The following is a 24,098-nucleotide window of genomic DNA, read 5'->3' as shown; positions in this document are numbered from 1 at the left end:
CAGACTGGAATTCTCTAGCAGACACAAAAACATAGATGGTAGGTTAGTTTGCTTTCTGAATAACCTCTAGTGTCCGAGGTTTTAAAACCCAACTGATGAAGCCAAAGTAGAGAAAAAAAGGCCACTTTGGCAGGGACGAGATTTTGAAACGACGGCGAACTTCAACGAGGAACTGCCATCTCTTATGGTTTCATTCTGTTCCATCACATTCGCCCGAAATGAAGAGCGTACACCAACCGTAAGAACTGACTTTGTCAATAAGAAGTTTCTCTTAGTAGTCACAAAGCGTTCATGACAGTTTAACAGCCCACTAAACTGAAAAGATATTACACTCAAGTCTCAGCTGAGTGCTATATTGCACACCTGGTGTGACAGATATCAAGGCGACTTTACCGGCACCTCCTGCCAAAATTTGCTAGGAAGTGAACCACATATCGTCAAAATGTGAAAAACACATATAGCAATTCATCGATGTAATGAAAAGGGATTTAGTCCTTGCAAAGATCTTTGCCGGAATCTTAGCCAGGATCTTTGCAGGATCCTTCCAAGATCCTTGGCAATTCCTCAAGGATCTTTATAGATAGAAACACAAGACCTTGCAGATGCAGGATCTTTGAAGATCTTTCAAGGTTCCTCAGAGGATCCTTAAAAGATCTTATCTTTGAGGATCCTTAGCAGGTCTTTGAAGATCTTTAAAGATCCTTGAAGATCCTGTGAAGATTTTCACCAGGGTTTAATTCCTTTCCAATCCTTTTTCTGCGACTTTTACAAGTAAAATGTACAGTATAATCTGCGACTTTGGACTGGAAACAATGTTAAAAAGGATCTTCACGACTTTCTTCGCGTCAGACTCAAATACGAAGGGAAAAAATTATAAATGCCTGGAATATCATGCATTTTTAATCAAATATCACCGTCTTTCTAGATTTTCTCTCTAGACCGGTTCGAACCCTGACTGCGAGAAACATTACCAACAAAAATAAGATGCGATGTCACACAGCCAATTCGAATTATTAATAATTGACCAGTGAACACGCTACGATTGAAATAGAAAGATCAGAACTTTATCAAGGTTGTCTAAAGTAAGTCTTTTTCCCTTGTGCGAAATAATGTCATAACATCAGCCAAATTTTAGAAAAGTAAACTTTTACCTGCTTCAACAGAAATCCTGGCGACTTTGCTGACCTCTCCATAAATGTCCTAGAAAGGACATCAAATTCAGAGAAGTTACTATCACACTTTTTTTGCAAAATGCATGTAACTAACTATTTTGTCTTTTAGAAGAATCAAATACTGTCAACGCTCGCCACCTTTTCAACCAATCAGATTCAAAACAAGCAGCTTGCTTGTTTTCACTTTGAGTTCTCATTGGCTAATGATAACATCAACCTTTCTTTTGATTGGTCGCTGGGATTACTTTGGTTTTGGTTTCTCGATACAAATGGATTGCTCTATTTAATGTACTTCATGAGTATCAAAAGTTACTTACGCCTTCGTGTTCTGTTATGGCTCTCTGATAAATAATGTAGTCATCTCCTCTTTCAAGTTTTTTGTTAACAAATTTTCCATACGGATTCCCGTCGCCGACGGTGAACTTCCAAGACTTCTCAAAGACTGGAGTATTGTCTATTTCGGCAGCAACATAAAAGTTCAGGGTATCTTTGTTTGAATCCTCTAACTCTGATTTATACTCAGTGGGAAGCTTCTCAACACCATCAACAACTCTAAGAACAATGACTTGATAAGCACTGAAAGAGTGGAAAACAATTAATTCAATCATTCTGATCAAATGTCACAAAGATCACTGAAATATTAAACACAAAGAGTTTTACATATACAAGACCGAAAATATTGTTGAAATAACAGTCACCTTATTGGACCATTCCTTTGTTCTGCGGGCCAAAGTTCAACTTCAACCAGTGACTCAGAAACCTTCCTGATGGTCAATGATGGTACAACTGGAGCCAATGGCTCTAAGAGGAAAATAAATTTTACAATATGACTAGCATAACTGTTACACTAAGATCAGTATGCATATTCTCCATACTGATCTCCATGCATTTCCTTAAAGAAGCTGACAAGGAGAATTTGTTTTAAAAATCAAGAACTTCTTCAGTTGGTGATCATTTCCTTTATTCTCCTGACCTTAATGTGTGATTCAGGGGTGATATTGTAAGGAGAAATTACATGTTAGTCACTCTTAGGGGTCAAATGATTAAGAGAAACATGCTTACCTCCTATTTCTGTTTCCTTTTCCAAATAGGTAGGGGATCTCTTGTTTCCACATTCTGAAATTCCATAAACCTGAAACTCATATTTGGTACCTGGTACCAAATTATCAAGGGTACATTTTGTTGTCCCCTGTACATCTTTGCTGCCTTCATGTAAAAAGCTGTTATTGTATGACTTTTTCCCAGAGTACTCAACCTTAAACAATAAAAAAAAAACCCATTGAGTCAAATGCCAATTAATACCACATCTGCCTTAATTTATTTACCAATAAAATCTCTCTAAGTCTTGCATGGTCATGGTCACAGTGCAAAACAAAAAACATCATATTATACAGGAGTTGTCACATGTACATGCAAAATGACATACAGCTGTACAAGTTAAGAAATTCCTCTGACTTACCACAGTAACTATTATGGTGGCTGCGATCATATATTGTAGTCATACAAATGGCACGTTACATTTTCCCTCGCTGGCATGCTTATGCATTAGGTCAAGTAGGTATGACAAAAATCACAAAAGAACACAGTTTCTGATTTGCAGCAGGAAAATGTTGCAGTACATTTTCCTTTGAAGCCCATGTTTTTTCAGTAAAGTAGATGTCAAAAATATAAAGCACTGCACCTTCCACTTTTCTCCTGTAGCAGTCTGGGGTCTTTCCCATTCCAATGTCATCTCTGTTGAGTGAGAGTTTGTTGCTCCTAGGTTGTTGGGTGCCCATGCTGCTTTGACATATTAGGAAAGAAAACAATGTATGTATCATAGCCTTTTTTTAAAGTTAGTTTCTTCTTTTTTGTACATACTTAGTACCTTTTTTGTTAATTTCCGACTTTTTTGGTAAATTTGTTGTTTTCTTTGTATGCACAATCCATGTTGAAAAAAAAATGAATTTTAAAAAAGTCACTATGAAAAACTGAATGTGACAATTGAATAATTTTTACAGCTCATGAAAAAGTTATGGGAAAGTCTGAAAATTGTTTTCCTGGGCACACAAGGAGGAGGTGCACGTTAATATGTTTGACATCAGTCACTACTACCCATTAATGAAGCTGTAACTAAAGCTATAGGTAACTCTACAATACCTTGCAATTTTAACTTTTACTGGTGATTTTGAATCACTTTAAATGTTAAGCTTCTATGCAGTCTAGAATAATGAATTCAAAGCAAACTTTTGCATGCTCTAAGTTGTTGAAAAAAGTGAGACTCACTCAATTCTTCCAATGGTAAGGGTTGACTAGATGGTCCAGGACCAGCCACAGTATACGCTCGAACAGTTACATTGTAACAAGGCTGAATGTCATACAGGATAACAAATGCTCTTGTTGCATTAACAGTTTTGCTGTTGTCTGGAGACCTTTTTTTTCGACTTCCAGATGACTTTTGTGATGCTTTGATCTCATATGACATAACTTTGCTATAACTCTCTTTTCTTGACAGAGGTGACCATGAAATATTGAAGGTTGTTCGGTTCAATGTACGGAAAAATACATCATTTGGTGCTACACTGGGCACTGAAAAAAAACAAACAAAAATATACCTGTAGCAAATCATTGAAGAGTCAGTGGTAAGAATTTTAAATTCTAAAAACCTCTTTGATGAAAATCTCATTCATAAATTTTACCTGGAGTGTATTTCAGTAACTCTTCCCTCCTCCCCCTACATACTTTTTTATTTTTTAGGTATGAAGTCATTAATATCCAATACAAACATGTTCACCAGTCCTTCATAACTACAGTACTGCTCTAAAGTACGTTCACAGTTCCTCAAAAATTGATCCTCCATACTTTTTTTTCTGGGATCACTAGGCTTTTGTTGAGTTTTGAGATGTTCAAGATGGGTTTCAAGATGCTTAAAACCATTTCAAGCACCTTGAGTTGATAAGGAGAATCGGCATCCTGTATCTATGTTGTAGTTCAATTTTATACTTGGTTCAAATTTTATTTTCCTTTGTTCTCGGTCATGTTCATGTATGATACTGAGTTTGAAACAAAGGATAAAATTGAACTACAACATCTACAGTCACGTAAGATGTAGCTGTTCTCTACTTGTCTACCTTAATATCACTTACCCTCTATGTACTCATCAAATAACATTTAATAAGTTTGTAGACAAAGTGAATCTAATTGATTATAATGTTTTCTGACTCACTGAATCACTCTTACCATAATCATCAGTCTGAACAGACACAGTGGCATTTGGTCCTGGTTTAATAGTCACAGCTCTGACGTGAAACTGATAGGTGACTCCACCTAACACGTCCACTGTATAACTTAACATATTTTCTCCCAAGGTTTCAGTGTGAATATGATGAGGATCTTCATTGTGACTATAGAACACAGTGTAACTCCTGATAATGCCATTTTCTTCTGCTGGCTTATACCAAGTAAGCTTTATCTTTGGACCAGCTGATTTATCAGGCATTATCTCAGAGTGCGAAAAGTTGGAAGGAGTGCTTGGTGCTAAAGTAATAAAGAAATGGAAGATGAAGGTTATTATTTACACTAGACTCATAGGATTGACCTTTGGCAGAAAAAATGTAAAAGTTAGATGATGCACTTTCACATTTCACTTACAATACAGAAGCTATTTATTAATAATAACAATTATAATAATATCTTAACTTTAAAATTATCATGCATAATATCAATACAGTAAACAACACTGTTAAGTTTTAGCTTCTTACCATCTTCCTGTGTCTGCTCAACCTTTACAGAACTTTTTGGTCCATCACCATGAGAACCAACAGCCAACACTTGGAACTCATATTTGGTATATTTATCAAGAGTAGTAACATCTTTCGTTAATGTTGCTTCTCCTTTAATAGACACCATATGTGAATTAGCCATTGAGCCTTTCTGTCTGTAGAACAACTTATATCCTGTTACTTCTCCATGTCTGGCATATTCTGGCAGCAATGTCCACGATGCTTTTACACTAACTGATGAGATTGCAGTCACAGTGAGGTTGCCAGGAGCTTGTGATGGAACTGAATTGTTCAATAAAAATGATAAAACGTATTTATATTTATATTTTATTTAAAAATATAGGTGTAGATAAAGTATTTGCCTAGTGTATCAGTGTAGGCTTTGAGATTTTACACAACATGTTAAGTAAGGTAACTCAGAATATTCCCTTCTAATATCATTTTTCCCAACACCTAACGGATTTCATTTAAGTGCCCTTGAGATCAAAATTTTTGTACATCTTTATTTTTCATTTTTGTGTTAAGACGTGTGTCTCCTTCACCAACCCTGCCAAATTTCAATATAGTCCGAGCACCTGAAGTATCTTTTTTGGGCCAGCTGTTCAATTCGCGATTTTGTGTCCACCATTTAATTTGACTTATAATGTTCCAGAAATTGATAGCAGGACTCACTCAGAGGAAGTGATGTCAAAGGCTCAATGCAAAAATCTCACCCAACAAAATGTCAAGCAAACGTAACAGAGCTTTACTCTCTTCTTATGAAAACATGTAAAACAATGACAGAATTGATGCGTAATTCAAGGCTGTAGCAATTGTGCAAACCATACTGGTGGTATTTCTCTGCATTAAAGCCTTGCAAATAGGTCAGAGCAGGAAAAACAGGTGTGATTTGTGCAAACCCACCAGGCGAACTTCAATCTTACAGGAATATTTGTGATCTGCTCCCAACACTTTTAGGAGAATGTTTCGGGAGATCTGTGCACTTCAAAGGATCTAGGTGAAGAATTCTGCCGGGTTCAGTGCCTACTGTTCAAAAAAGGGACAAGAAAAACCGTTCTCGCTGCGATCTTGATGAAAGGGAAGTCTATGTGTTTTGTCACCTTTCCATGTGGGCTGATCAATATCTGCCTTTAACAGCTCTCTGGCAGAATACCTTACACAAAGGAAAGTACTCAGTGAACATTGTAAATAAAAATGATAAAATAGCTGAATCAAAGTGTTACTGAGACGAAAATTGATGTTCTTCAAAACAAATTTTTAATGCTAACAATTTAAATTTAGATCCTGAACAAAAAGAATAAAACACAATTCAGACCTATTGCAGCAAGAAAAGTCTGAAAAAATTTTGATTAAAACTCACTAAATTCATCCGCCAATTAGCTCTGTCGAAGTAAATAGTAAATTCAGTGGCGATTTTGCTTGAAAATCGTCACTGTTCTTTATTTTCAACGAGAGTTAAATGGCCTGGGGTCTTTGTTTTAGTAGTGTGAAAATGAAGACCAGGGGGTCTTCATTTTCATACTACGAAAATGAGGGCCTTGCATTAGCCATTATTAAAGCCCGAATAAAGCCTGCTTAACCTTAGCGAGGCCCTAAAATATTCCGATCACTCTTTCGACGGAGATGTCTGTTCCAAAATTGGACTCATTGCATACAAAAACAAACCCAAGAGCCAAAATCTGAGTGGTAGCTGAAGAAAGAACAAGAAAAACCACGCGCAAACTGTCTAAACATATCAAAAGCTGAAATAACAATTACTAGTGCTCAGGGTACATCTATAATCGTACTTTCAAAAGATTTTCTGCTTTTAATAAAGCGTCTTCATTTTCATACTATGAAAATGAAGACCCTGCATTAGCCAAAAAAAATTGCTTACTTTTTAACGAGAATTTTCCAACAGAGAAGGCTTAACGACTGTCAGAATCTATTTTAGCTACGAAATACAGTTGACATAGATTATTTATTGACAGAACCCAAGAGTCATTGCCTGTACAGAACATGTTATTTGTTATTCTGTCACGTGATGCTAACTGTAAATCAAAGGCGGCTAGCGTTAGAATTCTGCCTGCTGTTCCAGAATAATATGTGTGGTAAGTTTACCTGAGGAAACCCTCAAGAATATCAACACCAAATTGGCTCACATAGTGAAACAGAACAGACAAGATGGGCCAGTAGTAATGGCAGTATAATAATGGGAAGAAACGCGTGAAGTGTATTGTATTATATTACTAAGCATTGTTGCTGTTTAATGTGTGATTAACTTGTAATTTCTATGATTTTCTGTTTACAGGATCTTCGTTTTCGTACTACGAAAACTAAGACCAGGGGTCTTCGTCTTCCTACTACAAAAATGTAGACTGGGTCTTAGGTCTTAGGTCTTTGTTTTTGTAACACCTGGCAAAAAGGGTTTTAACTTGACCCAATTCAACATTCTGGGAACAAATTAGCCTAAAATAAAATGGTCAATTTTCATCTCAGGGGCACCTTAATGCAATATAGACAAAATACATATATCTTATTAACCAAGCGCGAGGGCCGTACTGGGAGAATATCGGCCCGAGGTCTTGACAGTACCGACCTAGCGCAGCGAGGTCTGTACAAAAAAGACCGAGGACCGATATTCTTCCAGTACGGTCCCGAGCAAGCTTGGTTAATAAGAGATTTATTATACGACTGAAGTTGAAAGGGACACAAGTGCGGTATCATTCGGGACCATTCGGGACAGTGCCCGATCCAATACTGAGAGAATATTGACTGGCAATAGAGCATTTTGATTGGTTGATTTTAGTTATTGGCCCTCTGACTGCCCGAGTCGTGTAATAAAGTAGAATTATTACCTGCAGATAGGAGCACTCCATAAACTTCCACTCTCAATACCTTATGTACATGATATGCTATTGGTATAAAACGGATGAACCTTGCCAATGTATATTCCCTCAGACCATGTTTCATTATGTCATTTCTCCCAGAATAACCATTAAAGACCTAAAATAACAAAACTTGCATGAAAGTCAATTTGCCACACTACTATAATGTGTAGGGTGAGGAAACTTAAATGAAACCAAAATGCTAATACGTAAGGTTAGGTTTCCTTCAAAAAGAGCAAAAATGAATGAATTAAAGATGTTTCCTACAGACAATTCTTGAACCACACTTGCTAATACTTTATACCCAAGTCAAGGTGTGGGCCGAGTGTTGACCAACATACTAGTAAATATCAACTGATAGTGAAGACTAACAGGGAACCAACTTGAATAACAAGGCAAATGACACTCAGCCGACTCTCAACCAACATTGGTAAAAATGTCAAACAATAGAATCCACCAACAGATGCCTTAAGTACACAATAGATGATCCCTCCTGCCTTGCACTTTTATGGAAGTAAATGTAAGAAAACTATTAAAATTTAAAAAATTCAATGAAGTTTAGCATGATGTTTCAATTACATTGAACTGACCTTCTCAGCATTGTTTTCTTTATAAACGTAAAAATGGGCACTATCCAAAGATATGTTAATATTGTACTCGGTTGTCCACTCATCAATATCATTGGCTCCTTGTGTAGCTACAGCACAGATAACATACTCATACAGTAGATCAATTTGTAGGTAGTCTGCAGGATCATTCACAGGTTTGGGTCCCCAACCACGGCCTTTTGACCTCGTTATATTCAGTCGCCCAAACCAAGGATAATACACTTCACTAAAATATGTTGAGGCTGAGAAGCTGCTGTCTGGAATTGCATCATCTCTAGCCACACCAATGGCTGAACTATCACATACTGTTAAAAGACAACTAATTATCATAAACTGTGGTTTCAACCCAGAAAATCAATTTATTATACATAACCAGTAAAAATCACAAGTGTGCTGCACCATCTGAACACCTCAAGTGATTTTACTGAACAAAAGTGATTTAAGGTATAGACATGTATATTTGTGTTAAGACTGTTGCTGTTGAATGCAAATTCAAGGCTTGAAAAAAAAACCTTTTCACTTTGCCACCTTTTAGAAGAGAGAAAAAGTACAGCTTGAAACTTCCAACTGCTGACATAATACGAAGTCATACAGGTATGTATCCCTGAAATTACATCATACCCAAGGAAAGTGCTTAAACAATTTTTATTCACTCACCACGATGCATAAAAAAAATCACTTGTTTACTACGCTCACTCGTTTGTTTATTTAATGAATCACATTTTGTGAATTAAAATTGTTCAATCATGTGCACTTCCCATGGAATAATCTCAGTCTATATCTATACAAACATATTTATAATGGTCTTCTTTGATCATAAAAAATTTTCAAGTCTGCACATATACCTAGCTTTTGTTTCAGTCCAAACACCTCTGTTCTCATACACACCCTTCCCTGGTGTGTTTGTGGCAAGAATCGCAGATACCTTGTTAACACTCCATAAACAACATGCTTCACGATTGAGTTTTGGTCATCATTTCCCAAAAATAACTAAGATTGTAAAAATATAAAGCATTAAATGTCACAAATATATGATGAAAATTACGGTAGGTTAATTTCAATAAAATTAGTCACTGGGTCAAGGGAAAATGAGATTGTTACAAATGGCTTGCTGTCTTAGAACCAAAAAATACTGATTTGTGGGCACAATGTTCAGGAAATTGTCATTGTGTGAAATACACATAAAAATCAGTTGTATTTTTGTCCTCAAATTGTTAGGACTCAGGAACACTCTACCTTAACTTGTCCACCTTCCTTGTAGTCTGTCCAGGTTGTCCCATCTGTGGATAATTGTAGTCTGTAAGTCTTTACCCACTGATCTGCTTGAGAATTCCCTTGTGTAGACACAGCACAGATGATATGAAGTGTCTGTAGATCAATCTGTAGAGATGGGTTAGAGTCAGTTGTTCCTGCACACCATGATGATCCTGATGTGTAGTTCAGTCGACCATTCTTAGCTGGTGTGCTGGCACTCTGAACAGATGAAGCAGTTATGCTACCATCTGAAATTCTGCCATTTCCCAAACCAAGATCCAAATTGATACAAGCCCCTATAGCAATACATTCATTAAAAAAAAAAATTAAAAGATAAAGCGCAAAACATTATTAAAGATTAAATCTAATTTCCCATGCAAGTGTGACCGAGGCAGATTCTGCCTCAGTCACACTTGCATGGGATGATAATAAATGACAAATAACAAATCAATAATTTAAAATAATGAAATAAAACAATTAGTAAAAAATACAATCGATTGTCATACAATAGCAAGGCACTAACAAGACAATTTTAAAGCATTGCATGACAGAACAGTAATCATTGTGTGACACTTCAAAGACTTAATCCTCTTAACCAAACATAGAACTATTGGATGGTGGGCTATTCTTAGAATTATACATGAAATGACTGAAAACAAGTCAATACTGATATAAAACAATAGCTCAAAACAACATAACATTAGATAAGACTAATTTCAATCACAATTTCATATTGTCCTTCGACTTAAAACTAGGAAGACTGGCAAAATCTCATTCAGTGACAGGACAACATCTGTCATTACTGATGAACTAAACAATGAAGACTGTAGTGAAATATCTGATTTCACCAATGAACTTTAAGTCAAGTATACAGATAAATGCAATGTTCTGAAAGCTGAATGCAATCTTGACACATTTTGAACGTGAATCAACTAATATATGGATTCCAGCAGACTAAACAATTGGATTGAGATAAGTACACATGAACCATATTATTCTTGAACTCAAACTGTAAGACATACAATAATAGGTCAAATGTAACATACCAAATCCTCAGTAAAATAGGTCACTAACTTGAGGTTACATGTACTGCAGTTACCTTTTTGTGACCAAGAGGTTCTGAGCTTGTAAGTGCTGGTCTTGACACTCTGAACTACTGAGTTAAACTAACTGTACTCCTTTTATAAGGAATCGAACAATAGCAGGAAATTCTCTAAAATTTTGGAAGTTAGGTGTGATCATTCTAAAGGAAATTTATGATGCAAATCCTGTGTGTATGATAATTTGGTTATCATAGGAAATAGTTAGGTGTTATGGTGCGAAAGGAAATTTATGATGCAAATCCTGTGTGTATGATAATTTGGTTATCATAGGAAATACTTTATATGTGCACGATCCTTCGCAGTAAAGCACTATTTGAGCAATAGTGAAAATCAGACCTGAAAAAAATTTCAGGCCTGTACGGGATTCGAAGCACTGACCTCTGCGATACTAGTGCAGCGCTCTACCAATTGAGCTAACAAGCCAACTGGGAGCAGGCCATCAAATTAATTAAACCCATAGATGATAAATCAAACAACAACAAACATATGAAACATTATGTATGAACTGTGGTTATGAAACGTATATGTGCACGATCCTTCGCAGTAAAGCACTATTTGAGCAATAGTGAAAATCAGACCTGAAAAAAATTTCAGGCCTGTACGGGATTCGAACCACTGACCTCTGCGATACTAGTGCAGCGCTCTACCAATTGAGCTAACAAGCCAACTGGGAGCAGGCCATCAAATTAATTAAACCCGTAGATGATAAATCAAACAACAACAAACATATGAAACATAAGTACGAACTGCGGTTATGAAACGTATATGTGCACGATCCTTCGCAGTAAAGCACTATTTGAGCAATAGTGAAAATCAGACCTGAAAAAAATTTCAGGCCTGTACGGGATTCGAACCACTGACCTCTGTGATACTAGTGCAGCGCTCTACCAATTGAGCTAACAAGCCAACTGGGAGCAGGCCATCAAATTAATTCGACATAAACCCATAGATGATAAATCAAACAGCAACAAACATATGAAACATATGTATGAACTGCGGTTACGAAACGTATATGTGCACGAATTAATTTGATGGCCTGCTCCCAGTTGGCTTGTTAGCTCAATTGGTAGAGCGCTGCACTAGTATCGCAGAGGTCAGTGGTTCGAATCCCTTACAGGCCTGAAATTTTTTTCAGGTCTGATTTTCACTATTGCTCAAATAGTGCTTTACTGCGAAGGATCGTGCACATATACGTTTCATAACCGCAGTTCATACATATGTTTCATATGTTTGTTGTTATAGGAAATACTTTCTGAAGATGTAATTCTAAAATTATAACAAAAATATTGCAATGTCATGCACAATTGTGAGCCTGATCACACAAGCTAAATGAACACCCATGGATAAACTTCGCTTTAAATTTTTGATCGCTAGAAAATCTGTTCGGTACCTGGCTTCCTTATTGTTGTCAATATACGTATGTTTAAGACGCATAGGTTCAGAATCTTCTAATCTGTGCTTTTTACAGTCCCCAGAGGTCAAGGACATTCGCCTTCAGCATTGACAAACACAGCAACAACATACGACATTTCTCCCATCGATACATAGTTAATCGAGGGGACTGGTTATGAAAGCCGGCGAACTTCAAAGGGATAGCTTATTGTTTTGGTTTTTCGAGTTCAACCTAGCATGACCGTGCATCACATAGATTCAAGATGGCGTCCCCTCGATTAACTATGATCGATACGATTTCTTCAGTTTGTATTCAGCCCGAAAAAGTACTTGTTAATTACCTGGATACCGGGGCGTTTCATCATCGTTTAAATTATAAAAAACAAACGGAGTAACTTGTTTTGAAATGAGATTACTCTATGTTGAATGTGGAATGCTCAGTGACCACGACACGAAACACGGGTTTTGGCGGGAAAGATTAATAAAGTCGCTTACTAAGTTCATCACGTGATCAATAAGAATGCTTACTCACATGATTTGACAGGAAATTTTTTTTCAAAGGCTAACAAAGGTACAAGTGGGAAGGGCGAGCACAGTTTGCAACCTTACGATGTCATTTCTCACGTATGGTCTTTGGAACTCTTCCAAAAACATTTTTTTTTGTTTTTTTAGAATTATTATTTCTTTAGAATTGTTATTATTTTACCCTAAAGAGCAGCTTTACATAATAAAGGTATCGATTACACCATCAGTTGGACTTACAAATAGGGGATTGTGCCCTAAAATATTATTTTACCCAAAAACTGAAACCAGTATACTGTCATACCATTTTCAATTGAACGCATTATGAAATTTCACATTACAACGCAAATATTGATTATGGTTTAAGGGCATCGTTTTTGATATTTGTTTGACACTTAATTAGGGCAAAGTATCACTTTTCATCCTGCGAAACAGTCATAACAAGTCTGATTACCAAAACTCTTGGTCTGGTATCAAAGTTTGTTTCAAATCATGCCTGGACAGGCGATTTTTATATGAGGTGCTCACTAATTTCAGTTTCTCAGCGTTGAAACAAAGTTTATGAGTTAAGAGTAATTAAATGTTTAGAAACACGTTCTAATGGCGCTGCGCGCCAGGTCTAAAAATAGATATGTCATCTTTGGACCCCCCGCTGGTTTAGGACAAACACTCAGAGTCTTAACAAGGACTTGTATGCGAAACGTGTCAGAAGCAAGACTATTTTCGCTCAAAAAATGCTCTAACTTTCTAAAATGGTTGCAACTAGGCATTGCTGTTGGGGTACATGTAAAAATGACTCAAGATATCCAGAAAGATTGCCAGATTCGCTTAAAGAAATGCTTAAAAATGGTTGGAAAGGCTTCATACCGTTCCCAAAGCCGAAGCATGACTAGGAACTTTGTCAATGCCGGATAAATGCGTGTTCTAGAAAGAATTTTTCAGTTGATAGTGTTAACTACAATACTTATATTTGTGCTGTACACGGAAATCCTTGACAAAAGCCTTTTCAAACCGCTTGTTTGGAAACGTTACGTAGACGACATCTTCTCGCTATGCAGTACAAACAAAGCAACAGTAGAACGTTTCATTGAAAAAGCAAACAATCATCACCCAACAATAAAATTTACGGCTAAAATTTCCGATAAGGAAACAACATTCCTGGAGACATACATACACAACGGCGAACGATTCAAAAAGGACGCAATCCTTGATGTGCGTACTCATTTTAAACAAACTGAGACATTTCAGTATGCACACTGTAGTTCCTGTCACCCACAAGGAGTTAAGAAAGGCTTCATAAAAGGAGAGGCCCTTAGACTTCTCAGAACAAACTCCTCTCAAACAATATTCGAGGAGAAAATTGCAAATTTCAAAGCGCATTTGCTAAAGAGAGGCTACCCAGAGGCCCTCATTAACACAACCCTCTCAGAGGTGAATTTCAAAAACAGGAAACTAGCTCTTCAACAGAAACCGAAGACGAACCAACGAATCTTGCCTTTTATTACGCAATACCAACCACCAGTGCCAAACCTAAAGCAAATTCTCATGAGACACTGGCATTTAATAGAAACACAACCAGTACTGAGCGAGCTATACAAAAATCCGCCACTCGTGTCTTAAAAAAGAGGGCGATCGCTCAAAGACATACTCCTGAGGGCCAAACTTTGAATAGGCTATATCTAAACACGCGCTGGGGAGTCGTGTAGGCCTGTCAACCCCCTTTTTACATTGAAATGTTAGATCCTTAAGTTTCACGAGATGGACTTTACTTTCCTTTAGTATCTTCGCCTAAAGCCATTTCTCATCATCTATACTTGAATCAAGTACACAATGTTTCCCGACTTGAGGTAGTCACGAACACGTGCGATGAGGTCTGCTCGTTTTCCGCTCAATTTCAAGCCTTTACACTTTAACCAACGCTTCAATTGTGTGTTTATATAGTTCTCTTGATCTTGCTCGAACTTTGAGCCAGGAACACCATCGTTTTTATTTAGAATACGAGCTTTAGAGGCGTTTGAACTACAGATGGGCGCATCATCGCCCACATTCATTTACTCGAGAAGCCTGTTTGTTCGTCCTAACCGCTCTAGGGGATCAAAATTTCGTGACGTCACAGACGAACAGCGCCATTGTTTATTTATAGTATTGACAAGTGCGGTGTCTCATGAATACACATCGAATATTTTTACACCTACACATTCAGCGAGCTAAGTACATGCTTTTTTCAATTTTACTGTATTTTCTTTTTGATGATAGTGTTATGTTTGAGTAAAATGATGAATATCTCTTCTGTCGAACGCTTGGTCATTCAGTTGTCCAGTTTGAACGTGTTTGGCTGCTCATTTGCTAAAAAACAATAACATGCTAAAACTCACGACATACCTATAGACACACTCTGTCTACTTTCAGTTTAATTTGTTCTTGAAGTTCACTTCCCTTTTGATTTGGCTTGTGCTGGTTTACTGATGGTTTACCTTCATTGTACCTTTAGCTCATTGCCTTCAGCTCATTGCCTTCAGCGATGAACTTACTTGTACGCCAAAATCGAAACTTGATAGGGTTTATTTTGAAATCAGTGCCAAATTTGCATAATGGTACAAACTTCTGAACTTCAAGAAATTAGACAGCTCGTCAATTCAAGGAAAGGTTCGATACGGTGCGAAAACTGTTCGAAGTGAAAGTAATCGAAATTGTCGAAATTCGGTATTATCGCTTTTGAAGATGCCTTTCTTTGAGTAATATCCGAGTAGCTTGGAGATCGACCGTCATACTTTTATCGACAACGAAGTGAGCTTGTTCAGTTTTCCGACAAAGGAGTGTTTCAAGTTACCGTTTCATAAATATCGTGAAATCAAAGTAGACAAGATCGGACGATTAACTAACTGTCGCGGTCGGACTCGACAGTTAGTTAATTGAAGGAAGAGAAATGAAATTTGGCTACTCCATCTCTTCGGAATCGCTGCCAAAAACAATTTGTGGATTCGTTGAGGACTTAACGCGCATGCTAAGATATCAAGTGATAAAGAGAACTCACCGGAACCTATTGGAATAAGAAATGCGAAAAGAGCCACTCGGAAGAACAGCTCGGAGTCAAACTCCAACATTTCGCCGCTGTTGTTACTTCATTACTCATTGGGAAGCTGAAATATTGCTAGCCGACACTAGTGTTTCGGTTCGATAACATTTTGCATCTATTATCTCCTTTGAAAGGGCATCCGTCAATAAACAAATGGTAAACACCACAGCGTACACTATAGAGTCCTAAAGTGCTTACGTCACGTTTCCATAGCACCGGAATTCTGTGGTCTAAACAAACCAATATGGCGTCCCTAGCGTGACACATTGTCGTTGACCTCGAACACTTCAAGAGCTATAATAGCGCATTTTATCCTCCAATAATAGAAATAAGATAAAGAGAATCAAGATAACCTTTGGCCTTACTATTGAAGAGTATAATAAGCGGACAAAAGCACCTGGTGAGCAATAATTCGAGTCAAAACGCCACGGAGACGAAGTTTGCGATGGGCCAGTGTTTTCATCCAGATGGCAATCACACATCTGAAAGCCACTGCTGCCGATTCTTTTCGTTTCCAGACCAGAAAAAACATAAAACACTCTATGATAAGTGGATATCATTTGTAAGGTGAGTATTTTTCGAAAAATATATATTTCGATGCTGTACCATCGATTAGAAATAGCTGTTTTTTTTTTTTTATCTCAAACTGATTCACGATTAGCTGTTTCTCTTTCTTGTCTTATTTCTTTTCTCGCGGCTTTGCCTTTCCTTGTCTTCAGTCTTGATCTAAGATTATTTAGTTACTAAAAAACTATATGATAGTTGTAAGTATCAAAGCTTTTACACTAACTAGTATTAAGTAACAAGCTCAGAGAAATACTCGCTTCGCATTCACGTCTTAGACTACAAGGTTAAGCATGTGACCAAGTAAACTTTGGGTTTTTTAAGCGCAAGTATAGTAACTGCTTCTGTCTTTTTCTGTTATAGGAGAGGAGATAGAAAGCCCAGCAAACATTCGCGACTTTGCAGTTGTCACTTTAAAGATGGGCGAAAAGAAAATATGCCAACCATCAGTGACAGAAACAGGCACAAGCTGTTTGATAGTTTGGACTTGCTGCCAGGTACAGGACCAACACCTCCCAGTACACCTACCCCCAAGAAAAAACGGAAAGTGTCTGCCGAGCCCACGAAATTACCAACTGTAGCATCTGTGCTTGAAGAGATTAAAGAGAACTCTGAACCATGTTCCACTGAATGCTCACAAGAGGAAAAGACAAGTTCCAAAGAAGCTCTGCTGTCAATAGAGCTTGATATGACTTCAACAGAACTTGCTAAACACAAGGAAGTGTCAAGTTACTATAGTGCACACTACTCTGCTAAGAGCTTGAGCCCTGAGGTGATACGGATGGAGACAGGTCTACCCACTAAGGATGTTTTTGATATTGTTGTGGGAGATGTTTCAAGATTCAAGGGTGAAATAAACTATTATGCTGGATGGAAGGTTGAGGCGATCACACTTGAGGACCAGATATTTATCACTCTGATGAAACTGAAACAAAATTATACCAATCTACATTTAGCCCAGTTGTTTTCATGCAGTGTTGCAACTGTTGCTAACATAGTACTAACTTTTGTCCATGTTCTGCATTCTCTCCTGTTCAAAGACATCATGACAACTGTGCCATCTAGAGAAAAGAACAAGATGTGTTTGCCATCTTCTTTCACTGAGTACAGCAGTTGCCGCATTGTGATTGATTGTACAGACATTGAAATTGCTGCACCTAAGCTCATGTCCCAGCAGAATGCTACATATTCCAGCTACAGGGGAATGAACTCTTTCAAAGTCATTATAGGGGTTGCCCCAAATGGAGTTATAACCTATGTTAGTGATCTTTTTCCTGGCTCAGTCAGTGACAAGGTCATGGTTAAAGAGTCTGGGTTTTGTAAACATTTGAGTGCTGGTGATCTTGTTCTGGCAGACAAAGGTTTTCTCATCAGCGATGTAGTTCCAAGAGGTGTTTCAGTGAACATACCACCATTTCTCAACAATGGAAAGTTTACAGAGAGTGAGGCAAGGGCGACAAAATCAATAGCTCGATGTCGCATCCACGTAGAGCGTGCAAATGCAAGACTTAAGAGTTTTCGCATCCTTGGCTTCATCCCAGCATTTTTGAGGTGCCATGCTGACAAGCTATGCCAACTGTGCTCAGCTCTTGTTAATTTGCAGTATCCATTGATCAAGGATGGCTGCGAAGACTTTGAATTTGACTGAATAGAACTTTTTTTCAACTAAATTATAGTACAATGAGTTTTTAATATTATTTTTGTATTACTAGAAGCCCTACTGTAACAGATCAAATGGTATTGACATAGCTTTGGTCAAAAATATGATGTGGTCAGTTTTACATTTTTCTGATATTCATCTCCTTTATGTTCATTAATACAAACTACTATGTGTTCTGTGAAAATAGATTATAATGAAAACCAGTGACATTCTTAAATTGTCATTTCAACTAAATCCAGGTCAGGGGCATGTGACCAGTATGGAATTCTTTCGTCCAGTAGTTCCAAGTGTGAAAGTCGTGCTGGCTTAAAGGTTTTACTTTTGTGTCTGTGAAGCTGGGAGCCTGAGTCCAGGTGTATAAAACTAAAGCCACACTTCAATTAGCTTAAGGGATGGTGAGAGGTAGTCAGAAAAAATAACCTGTGCTGCATGGATTTTGTTTTGGCTCTCTCCCCTTCCCTTTGCATTGCTATGCAAGCCTACTTAAGTGTGGCATAAGTTTTATGTACCTGGGCCCTGTTGAGTAACCAGGATAAGTGTTACCAGCTACCAGTAGCCATTGGTTGCAAAAAAAAAATTGTTTAAGCTTGCTTTCAGGAAGAATGTAATTTATTATTAAGTTACTATGCTAAATGGAAAAATGTGGGTTCTTTATCTTGTGTCTCTATCTGAGTGTAGAATATGTAATGTTATTTTAAGAAATTAATGTATGAAATTTAAAAAAATACCTTTTAACATTAGCTACTGCCTATTTACATTAGCTCCCACTCCCCCCCCCTCCCCCCCCCACTCTGATTATGTCCAGCATCTGTGCACCACTTTTCAAAGTTCTCCCTCAGTAATCTTTGGGAATAGTTGATGAAAGTAAAAATCACTCAAGATAGTAATATTGTGCTCCCAAGATTCATCTCGTTCAATCTTGATAACTACACTATCCTTTGTGGTCCATACAACAAAGTAGCAGAATTTGCGCTTTGTCAGGAACATCTGGCCTTGACACTGATGCCAGTAAACATGTGTGGTAGACAGCGTATAATTCCCTTCCTTCTCCTCCAAGTAAAAGTCTTTGTGCCCACAAGCTTCCTTGATTGTCGCATTTCGATGTGTGTAGGGGCACTTACACTCAATCACCGAGTCGTCTCCCACAAGTCCATCAGGGGAAGCACCCAGAACTCCCGACTCGTGTAGCCAAAGGCCGGTCTGTACAGGTGTAAAGTTTGTGATGTTGGTGAAGGATTTCAGGGCCTCAGTCTCATTGTCCTGTCCCCATGCAATTGCTTTAACTCCACTCAAGTTGTATTCCCCAAGTAGTCGCTTGATAAGAGACGGTGTAACTCTTTTTGCCTGGAGGACGGAGCCAAAATTACTGGCAGTCAGGCGGCCTCTACGAGCTTGGTGCCATGCAGGGCTGTTTCGCTGGCCAGCCGTGAGGGTGCTCACAACATTTATGGTTCTCTCCTCTACTTTGGCATTCTCAATCAAGTACTCAAATTGTTTTTCCTTCGTAGATGCCATAAGGAAACCTTCTGAGTAAATGATATCCTCAATCGTCTTGATCGGGAGAGGGGTAGCAGGTTGTGGTTCGGGACTCAAGATCCAGCAGGTCCCTGTAAATTTGCCATAGCGCTTTAGTTCGCTGTACAGCCACATCCGATCTTCTCGGCTAGGATCGCGCGCCAAAGGGCTGTAATCCTTCTTCTTCGGTGGCGCTGGAAACATCTGGCTTGCAGACTGTACGCTTTCTGCCTTTCGCTTTCGTTTCCGTTGGCATTCCAGGTCCGTCCTGCTAAGGTTATGGATGCCATAAATAAATATGGCTGCCGCGTGACTGCACTTGAACTCGCCGCGAGGACACTCGCATTCTGTGTTTTTTATTTCAAGGTTTTCATCGAGATAAATCTGATAAAAAGATAATTCGAAACAGACACGTAAGTTGCAATATATATTCCGCAATATAAACATTAAATTGGAGGTGAAATCGGGGTCGGGAGTTCTTCGAATTGAACATACGTGTTGTGATCCCAAATTGGCAACTTACTGTGACTTTGTAGTCCTTATTTTTCATGCTTGCTTGGACTTCACCTTTGATGACTCCCCTGGAATAAATAAAGCTTTGAACATGGTCGGATTTGAAGTGGTTTTCTCCGCGATCAAGCGATTTCCGCTCTCCAGAAAAGAAAGAAACGAGTGAGCATATCGATAAAGACGCCATGTTTGAAGTATGAGTTTAAACTGTTTAGACCAGAAAAAAATGCTGTCATGGCAACGTGACGTCACACTTTAGGACTCTATTGAGTTATGGATGCACGCGGGAGGTTGCTAAGCACGAAAGAAGCGTAAGAGTCGCTCGAGGCGATAGCCGAGAGCGACTCTAGCTTCTTGAGTGCTTAGCAAACCTCTCAAGTGCATCCATAACTCAATAGTGTACGCTGTGGTGTTTACCATTTGTTTTATAACATAACATTGATACATTGTAGCTAAAGAGTTCCCTTTTATTTAACAAATCTTACGTGACCAGAAAAAAGAAGCGCGCGCGGAAAAATAGTCTTTGCATTTGCTCACGTCAGCAGCGTACACCCATGGGCAAATGGTGGACGCTAAATTGACCAATCAGAGCGCGCGCTTTACTTTGATTATGTTATAAAATACAATTGAACTCATTTTGGTAGCCAATGTAAATTCTCGACGTTTCATCAGTGTGCTGATCACGAAAGACGACGATTTGACTAACCCGGTTTCGATACCGATATTGCAAAGAGAAGATGCACAGGCATTAAACAACGGAAGCAATGATAAACCATAACATAATTTCTGTGCATAAAGAAAACAAATGACCTGAGAAATTTGTATAACAATCGCTGATTTTTCTCACTGTTGTAACTCAGAATGTTGGGTCAGGAACTCAAAATGATTTCCATGTTTTTTAATTGTTTCTTAGTGCGAACGCATTTGGTTATAACATAACCTTGTCAATCATCATTTGCCTGCTAAAACTATTAAAAATGATGAATAACAAATAATATAATAGTTTTTTCATAACATTTTTGACAGGCAAACTTATGGATCAATGGTCAAATGTCCTACGTGGAACTTTTTTTCTTTTTTTTTTCACCCGTGTATCTTGATAAAGTAAGGTTACAGATTACGTAGGATTAAAACCTCTGCGATGGCCAATTTGAGTCTACGTTTTTGTCGAGGGTAGAGAGTCGAAGGATTCATGTCGAGGGCGAGGGTACAATGTGGAGGGTACCAGGGTCGAGGGTACCTTTTCCCCCATTTTTTTTAATTAATAAAGAAAAATTGAACCAAGTTTGAGCAAAAATAATTAAAATAATCAAAGAAAAAAAACATTTTTTTTAAAAAGTACGGATTGCACACGTGGACATCAGATCTTTTTTATATGTGGACATCACCCCATAAAATAGCGATTGGGGTAGGGGTGAGATAGTGAATAGCCTGTGGACATCCCAGTTCGTTTTTAAAAACCTGGTTAGTTTTAAAAGAATTAGATTAACAACCCACAGAAAGCACATATTCGATCAGAAATCTGGTTAGATCTCCCGTGTTATTACTGTAACATCACGAAGCGAAGAAATGTGTCAAAAAAAGCGAAGAAAAAGCGCGATGTCTTCACAAATGGTTTCACAACATGGCGTGTAATCCAGTTGTCAAGGAAACTCTCCTAACAAGTCCAAGCTCCAGACAATTAAATTTCCCGGGCAGAATCGGTCACATTTACTAAATTCTACGTTTTTGCGAGGGATATTATCGGCAAGCAACAGTAGCCACCATAAGCTTTTGCGTAAGAAGTGACTGGCAGCGGCCCGGGCAAATTGGAAAACAAACCTTGATTAACTCCTTTGTTTGCGAAACATAAAATCGATGTTTGTGCTTTCCCATACTACAAGTACAGCAGCGTTTTTGCTCGATTCGAGAATATGATGTATAAAAAATATCTGATGTCCACGTGCAATCTGTATCTTAAAACCTGTTTTTTTTTTTTAATTATTAATTTAAAAAGATGGAAAAAAAAAAGGTACCCTCGACCCTCTACATTGTACCCTCGCCCTCGACATGAAACCTTCGACAGGATAGACTTGGCCAATTTTCATTATGAACTCAGGTGATAAAACTAAATTACCTTATAATGCCCCCCCCCCCTTCTCACTGACGCAACAACACAGTCCTTATAGAAACATACCACCTTCATTTCTGTCGATGCTAGGAGTTGATCGGTCTGAATATCACTTACATTGCCCACCTTTCTTCTTCTTTTCCTTTTTTTTTTTTTTTTTCTTGCCTGCAGATCCTATATTAAACCATTAGTTCTCATTCAATTCTCCATCGCAATTTTTTAAAAAAACTCACTCCTTCGCAATAACAACCCTAAAATGTCAGTATTCCTAAAAAATTTCAGATAAAAAACACAGATTATCGGAAAAAAATACGAAGCTGTAAGGGTTAACTGGTATCGCCAGTGTTCCGGCATGTTACGTTCCTCTCGCCAAAGTAGTTGTTTGAAACTGCAGCTGCAACACCGCATGTGGTTCTGGAAGCCGAAACTCTTTAGTAAGGAAGTTAGCCTGCAGAAGAGGTGTTTTTTTAACCACGCAAGTGGCGACGCGGATCGCTCTTTATTTCACTCGCCTGAAATCAGAACAAATGATCCTTGTTCTGCTGGAAATTACAGCTTGATCCGCTCGAAGGAGAGACAGCTCAGAATCACTTGTGGGGGGGGGGGTGGGTGGGGAACGATTCGATTAATCCCTTATGCTTCTTCTGGCTCGGAATAATACGGAAAGATGGGCACTTTTAGATCAAATTAATAAGAAATAGATTCAATCTTGAGGGTTTTTTCTGAAGTTACAAAAGAGTAAATAAAAAAAAGTTGGTACCGCCTACTTGATAGAATTTTAAATGTTGCTCGGAGAAGACAAGCGTCATTGGCTGACGTCAAAGACCTTCTCTTTTTAATTTAACAAATCAGGTGATTAATCAGCCGAGTCAGTGACGTCACGTTGCTTGCACAAGACTGATATTGTATCGATATCTCTTCGCAACTGCTGTGAAGGTGTTTAAAAGAAACAAGATCTTGAGTGATATCTTAACCACACGATAGGGTTTTGTATCAAAATGAAGTTTTGCTTTCTGTAAAGTCGATTTAATGTTACTGATATTTCTATTTTTGCTTACACTTTCCAGAGGCCAAATAAGCCATCCAGTTGAAACATAAATCCTTTGGGTCTCGTTTAGTTAAAAAAGATGCTGAAATGAACCGCGGCAAGACAAAGTAATTATTTTTTTGAGGGTGTAATACTTTATTCAATACAGCTAGTTTTATTGGGGTAATCGTTCCCTTTTCAAAGCAACATGGTTAAATGTGACTTACAGTCGTTTCAAAAGTTTTTCACTGCGCATTTTACGGCAGGGAATTTCACTTATATTAAGTAATTATTAGTAATTATTAGTGCAAACGGTAATTCAGTTGTTATGCGTTACTTCTACAATTTTTCATGCGTTACTTCTACAATTTGTCATGCGTTACTTCTACAGTTTGTCACGCGTTACTTCTACAATTTGTAGGCTTCCGTGACCCGTAAAAATGTGGGCGAAAATTATCAGCGACAGAAAAAGGGGTAACTACAGTCAGTCTCTCACGAAAATTCTTTTGCGAAACGTTCTGGTGATGGTCAAAGCACGTCTTCAATAACAAACCGTCTGCAGGGCTTAGAAGTATCCATCGAAACGAGAAGTTTAACTTCGGAGCCATCAAGCGGCAAGTGGAAACTAAAACAGTCAACTGAGGAAATTCTCGTAAATTCCGCCGTCTTTCTTTCCCGAATTTCCTCTCTCGAGTCCCATATCGTAATAATCGGGAGTTACGTTAGTGGCGGGCAATGCTTGGTACTCTGGAGGTTCACGTGACTTCCCTTCCGAAGGCCTGGGGTGGAGTTCCATATAAACACTAGGCTCTGACACTTGATGACCACCAGATCGGACAGGGATTTCACTGTATACCGTGGTTGTTCTTTCTTGAGATTCAGTCCGTTTCAACCGCCATATAAGTGCACCAATCACAATGAGCAAGACGAAAACAACGCAAGAAAGAGCGATGACAC

At 38.2% G+C, this 24,098-nt stretch overlaps 3 protein-coding genes across 3 annotated transcripts in view; 1 reads left to right on the top strand and 2 right to left on the bottom strand.

Moving 5' to 3' along the window:
• LOC111319651 (receptor-type tyrosine-protein phosphatase delta) overlaps positions 1-15,899 on the bottom strand; it is a 17,539-nt gene extending 1,640 nt beyond the window's left edge. Inside the window, exons 1-13 of the mRNA XM_088737420.1 lie at positions 15,714-15,899; positions 9,645-9,958; positions 9,254-9,398; positions 8,391-8,713; positions 7,771-7,918; positions 4,913-5,215; positions 4,392-4,688; positions 3,438-3,740; positions 2,854-2,951; positions 2,235-2,427; positions 1,871-1,973; positions 1,490-1,748; positions 1,152-1,200 (exon numbers count right to left, since the gene is read on the bottom strand). Of these exons, the coding sequence (XP_088593546.1) occupies positions 1,152-1,200; positions 1,490-1,748; positions 1,871-1,973; positions 2,235-2,427; positions 2,854-2,951; positions 3,438-3,740; positions 4,392-4,688; positions 4,913-5,215; positions 7,771-7,918; positions 8,391-8,713; positions 9,254-9,398; positions 9,645-9,958; positions 15,714-15,783 (2,605 nt within the window). The 5' untranslated portion in view covers positions 15,784-15,899. The remainder of the gene's footprint in view (positions 1-1,151; positions 1,201-1,489; positions 1,749-1,870; positions 1,974-2,234; positions 2,428-2,853; positions 2,952-3,437; positions 3,741-4,391; positions 4,689-4,912; positions 5,216-7,770; positions 7,919-8,390; positions 8,714-9,253; positions 9,399-9,644; positions 9,959-15,713) is intronic.
• Positions 15,900-16,189: 290 nt separating this feature from the next.
• On the top strand, positions 16,190-18,719 carry LOC148719852 (uncharacterized). Its single transcript, XM_088737447.1, has 2 exons — positions 16,190-16,322; positions 16,683-18,719. Exons 1-2 carry the CDS (start codon positions 16,201-16,203, stop codon positions 17,965-17,967), a joined length of 1,407 nt encoding a protein of 468 aa, XP_088593573.1. The 5' UTR covers positions 16,190-16,200; the 3' UTR covers positions 17,968-18,719.
• On the bottom strand, positions 17,990-20,269 carry LOC148719851 (uncharacterized). The gene is made up of 2 exons (XM_088737455.1): positions 20,018-20,269; positions 17,990-19,878 (listed from the first exon to the last, which is right to left on the bottom strand). The coding sequence occupies exons 1-2, from the start codon at positions 20,189-20,191 to the stop codon at positions 18,802-18,804; spliced, it is 1,251 nt and encodes a 416-aa protein (XP_088593581.1). The 5' UTR covers positions 20,192-20,269; the 3' UTR covers positions 17,990-18,801.
• Between the last annotated feature and the right edge of the window lie 3,829 nt (positions 20,270-24,098).

This window comes from Stylophora pistillata, chromosome 11 (assembly GCF_964205215.1).
Source record: "Stylophora pistillata chromosome 11, jaStyPist1.2, whole genome shotgun sequence".
Classification (NCBI taxonomy): Eukaryota; Metazoa; Cnidaria; class Anthozoa; order Scleractinia; family Pocilloporidae; genus Stylophora; species Stylophora pistillata.
Note: the sequence above shows the minus strand (reverse complement) of the source record. Positions and strands in the feature narration are given on the sequence as shown.

Excerpts from the sequence above, each read along its gene's own strand:
- LOC148719852 (XM_088737447.1), top strand. The coding sequence starts at position 16,201 with ATGGGCCAGTGTTTTCATCCAGATGGCAATCACACATCTGAAAGCCAC. Across the intron at positions 16,323-16,682 it reads AAGTGGATATCATTTGTAAG|GAGAGGAGATAGAAAGCCCA; the intron begins GTGAGTATTTTT and ends TTTCTGTTATAG.
- LOC148719851 (XM_088737455.1), bottom strand. The coding sequence starts at position 20,191 with ATGGCGTCTTTATCGATATGCTCACTCGTTTCTTTCTTTTCTGGAGAG. Across the intron at positions 19,879-20,017 it reads ATAAGGACTACAAAGTCACA|ATTTATCTCGATGAAAACCT; the intron begins GTAAGTTGCCAA and ends TCTTTTTATCAG.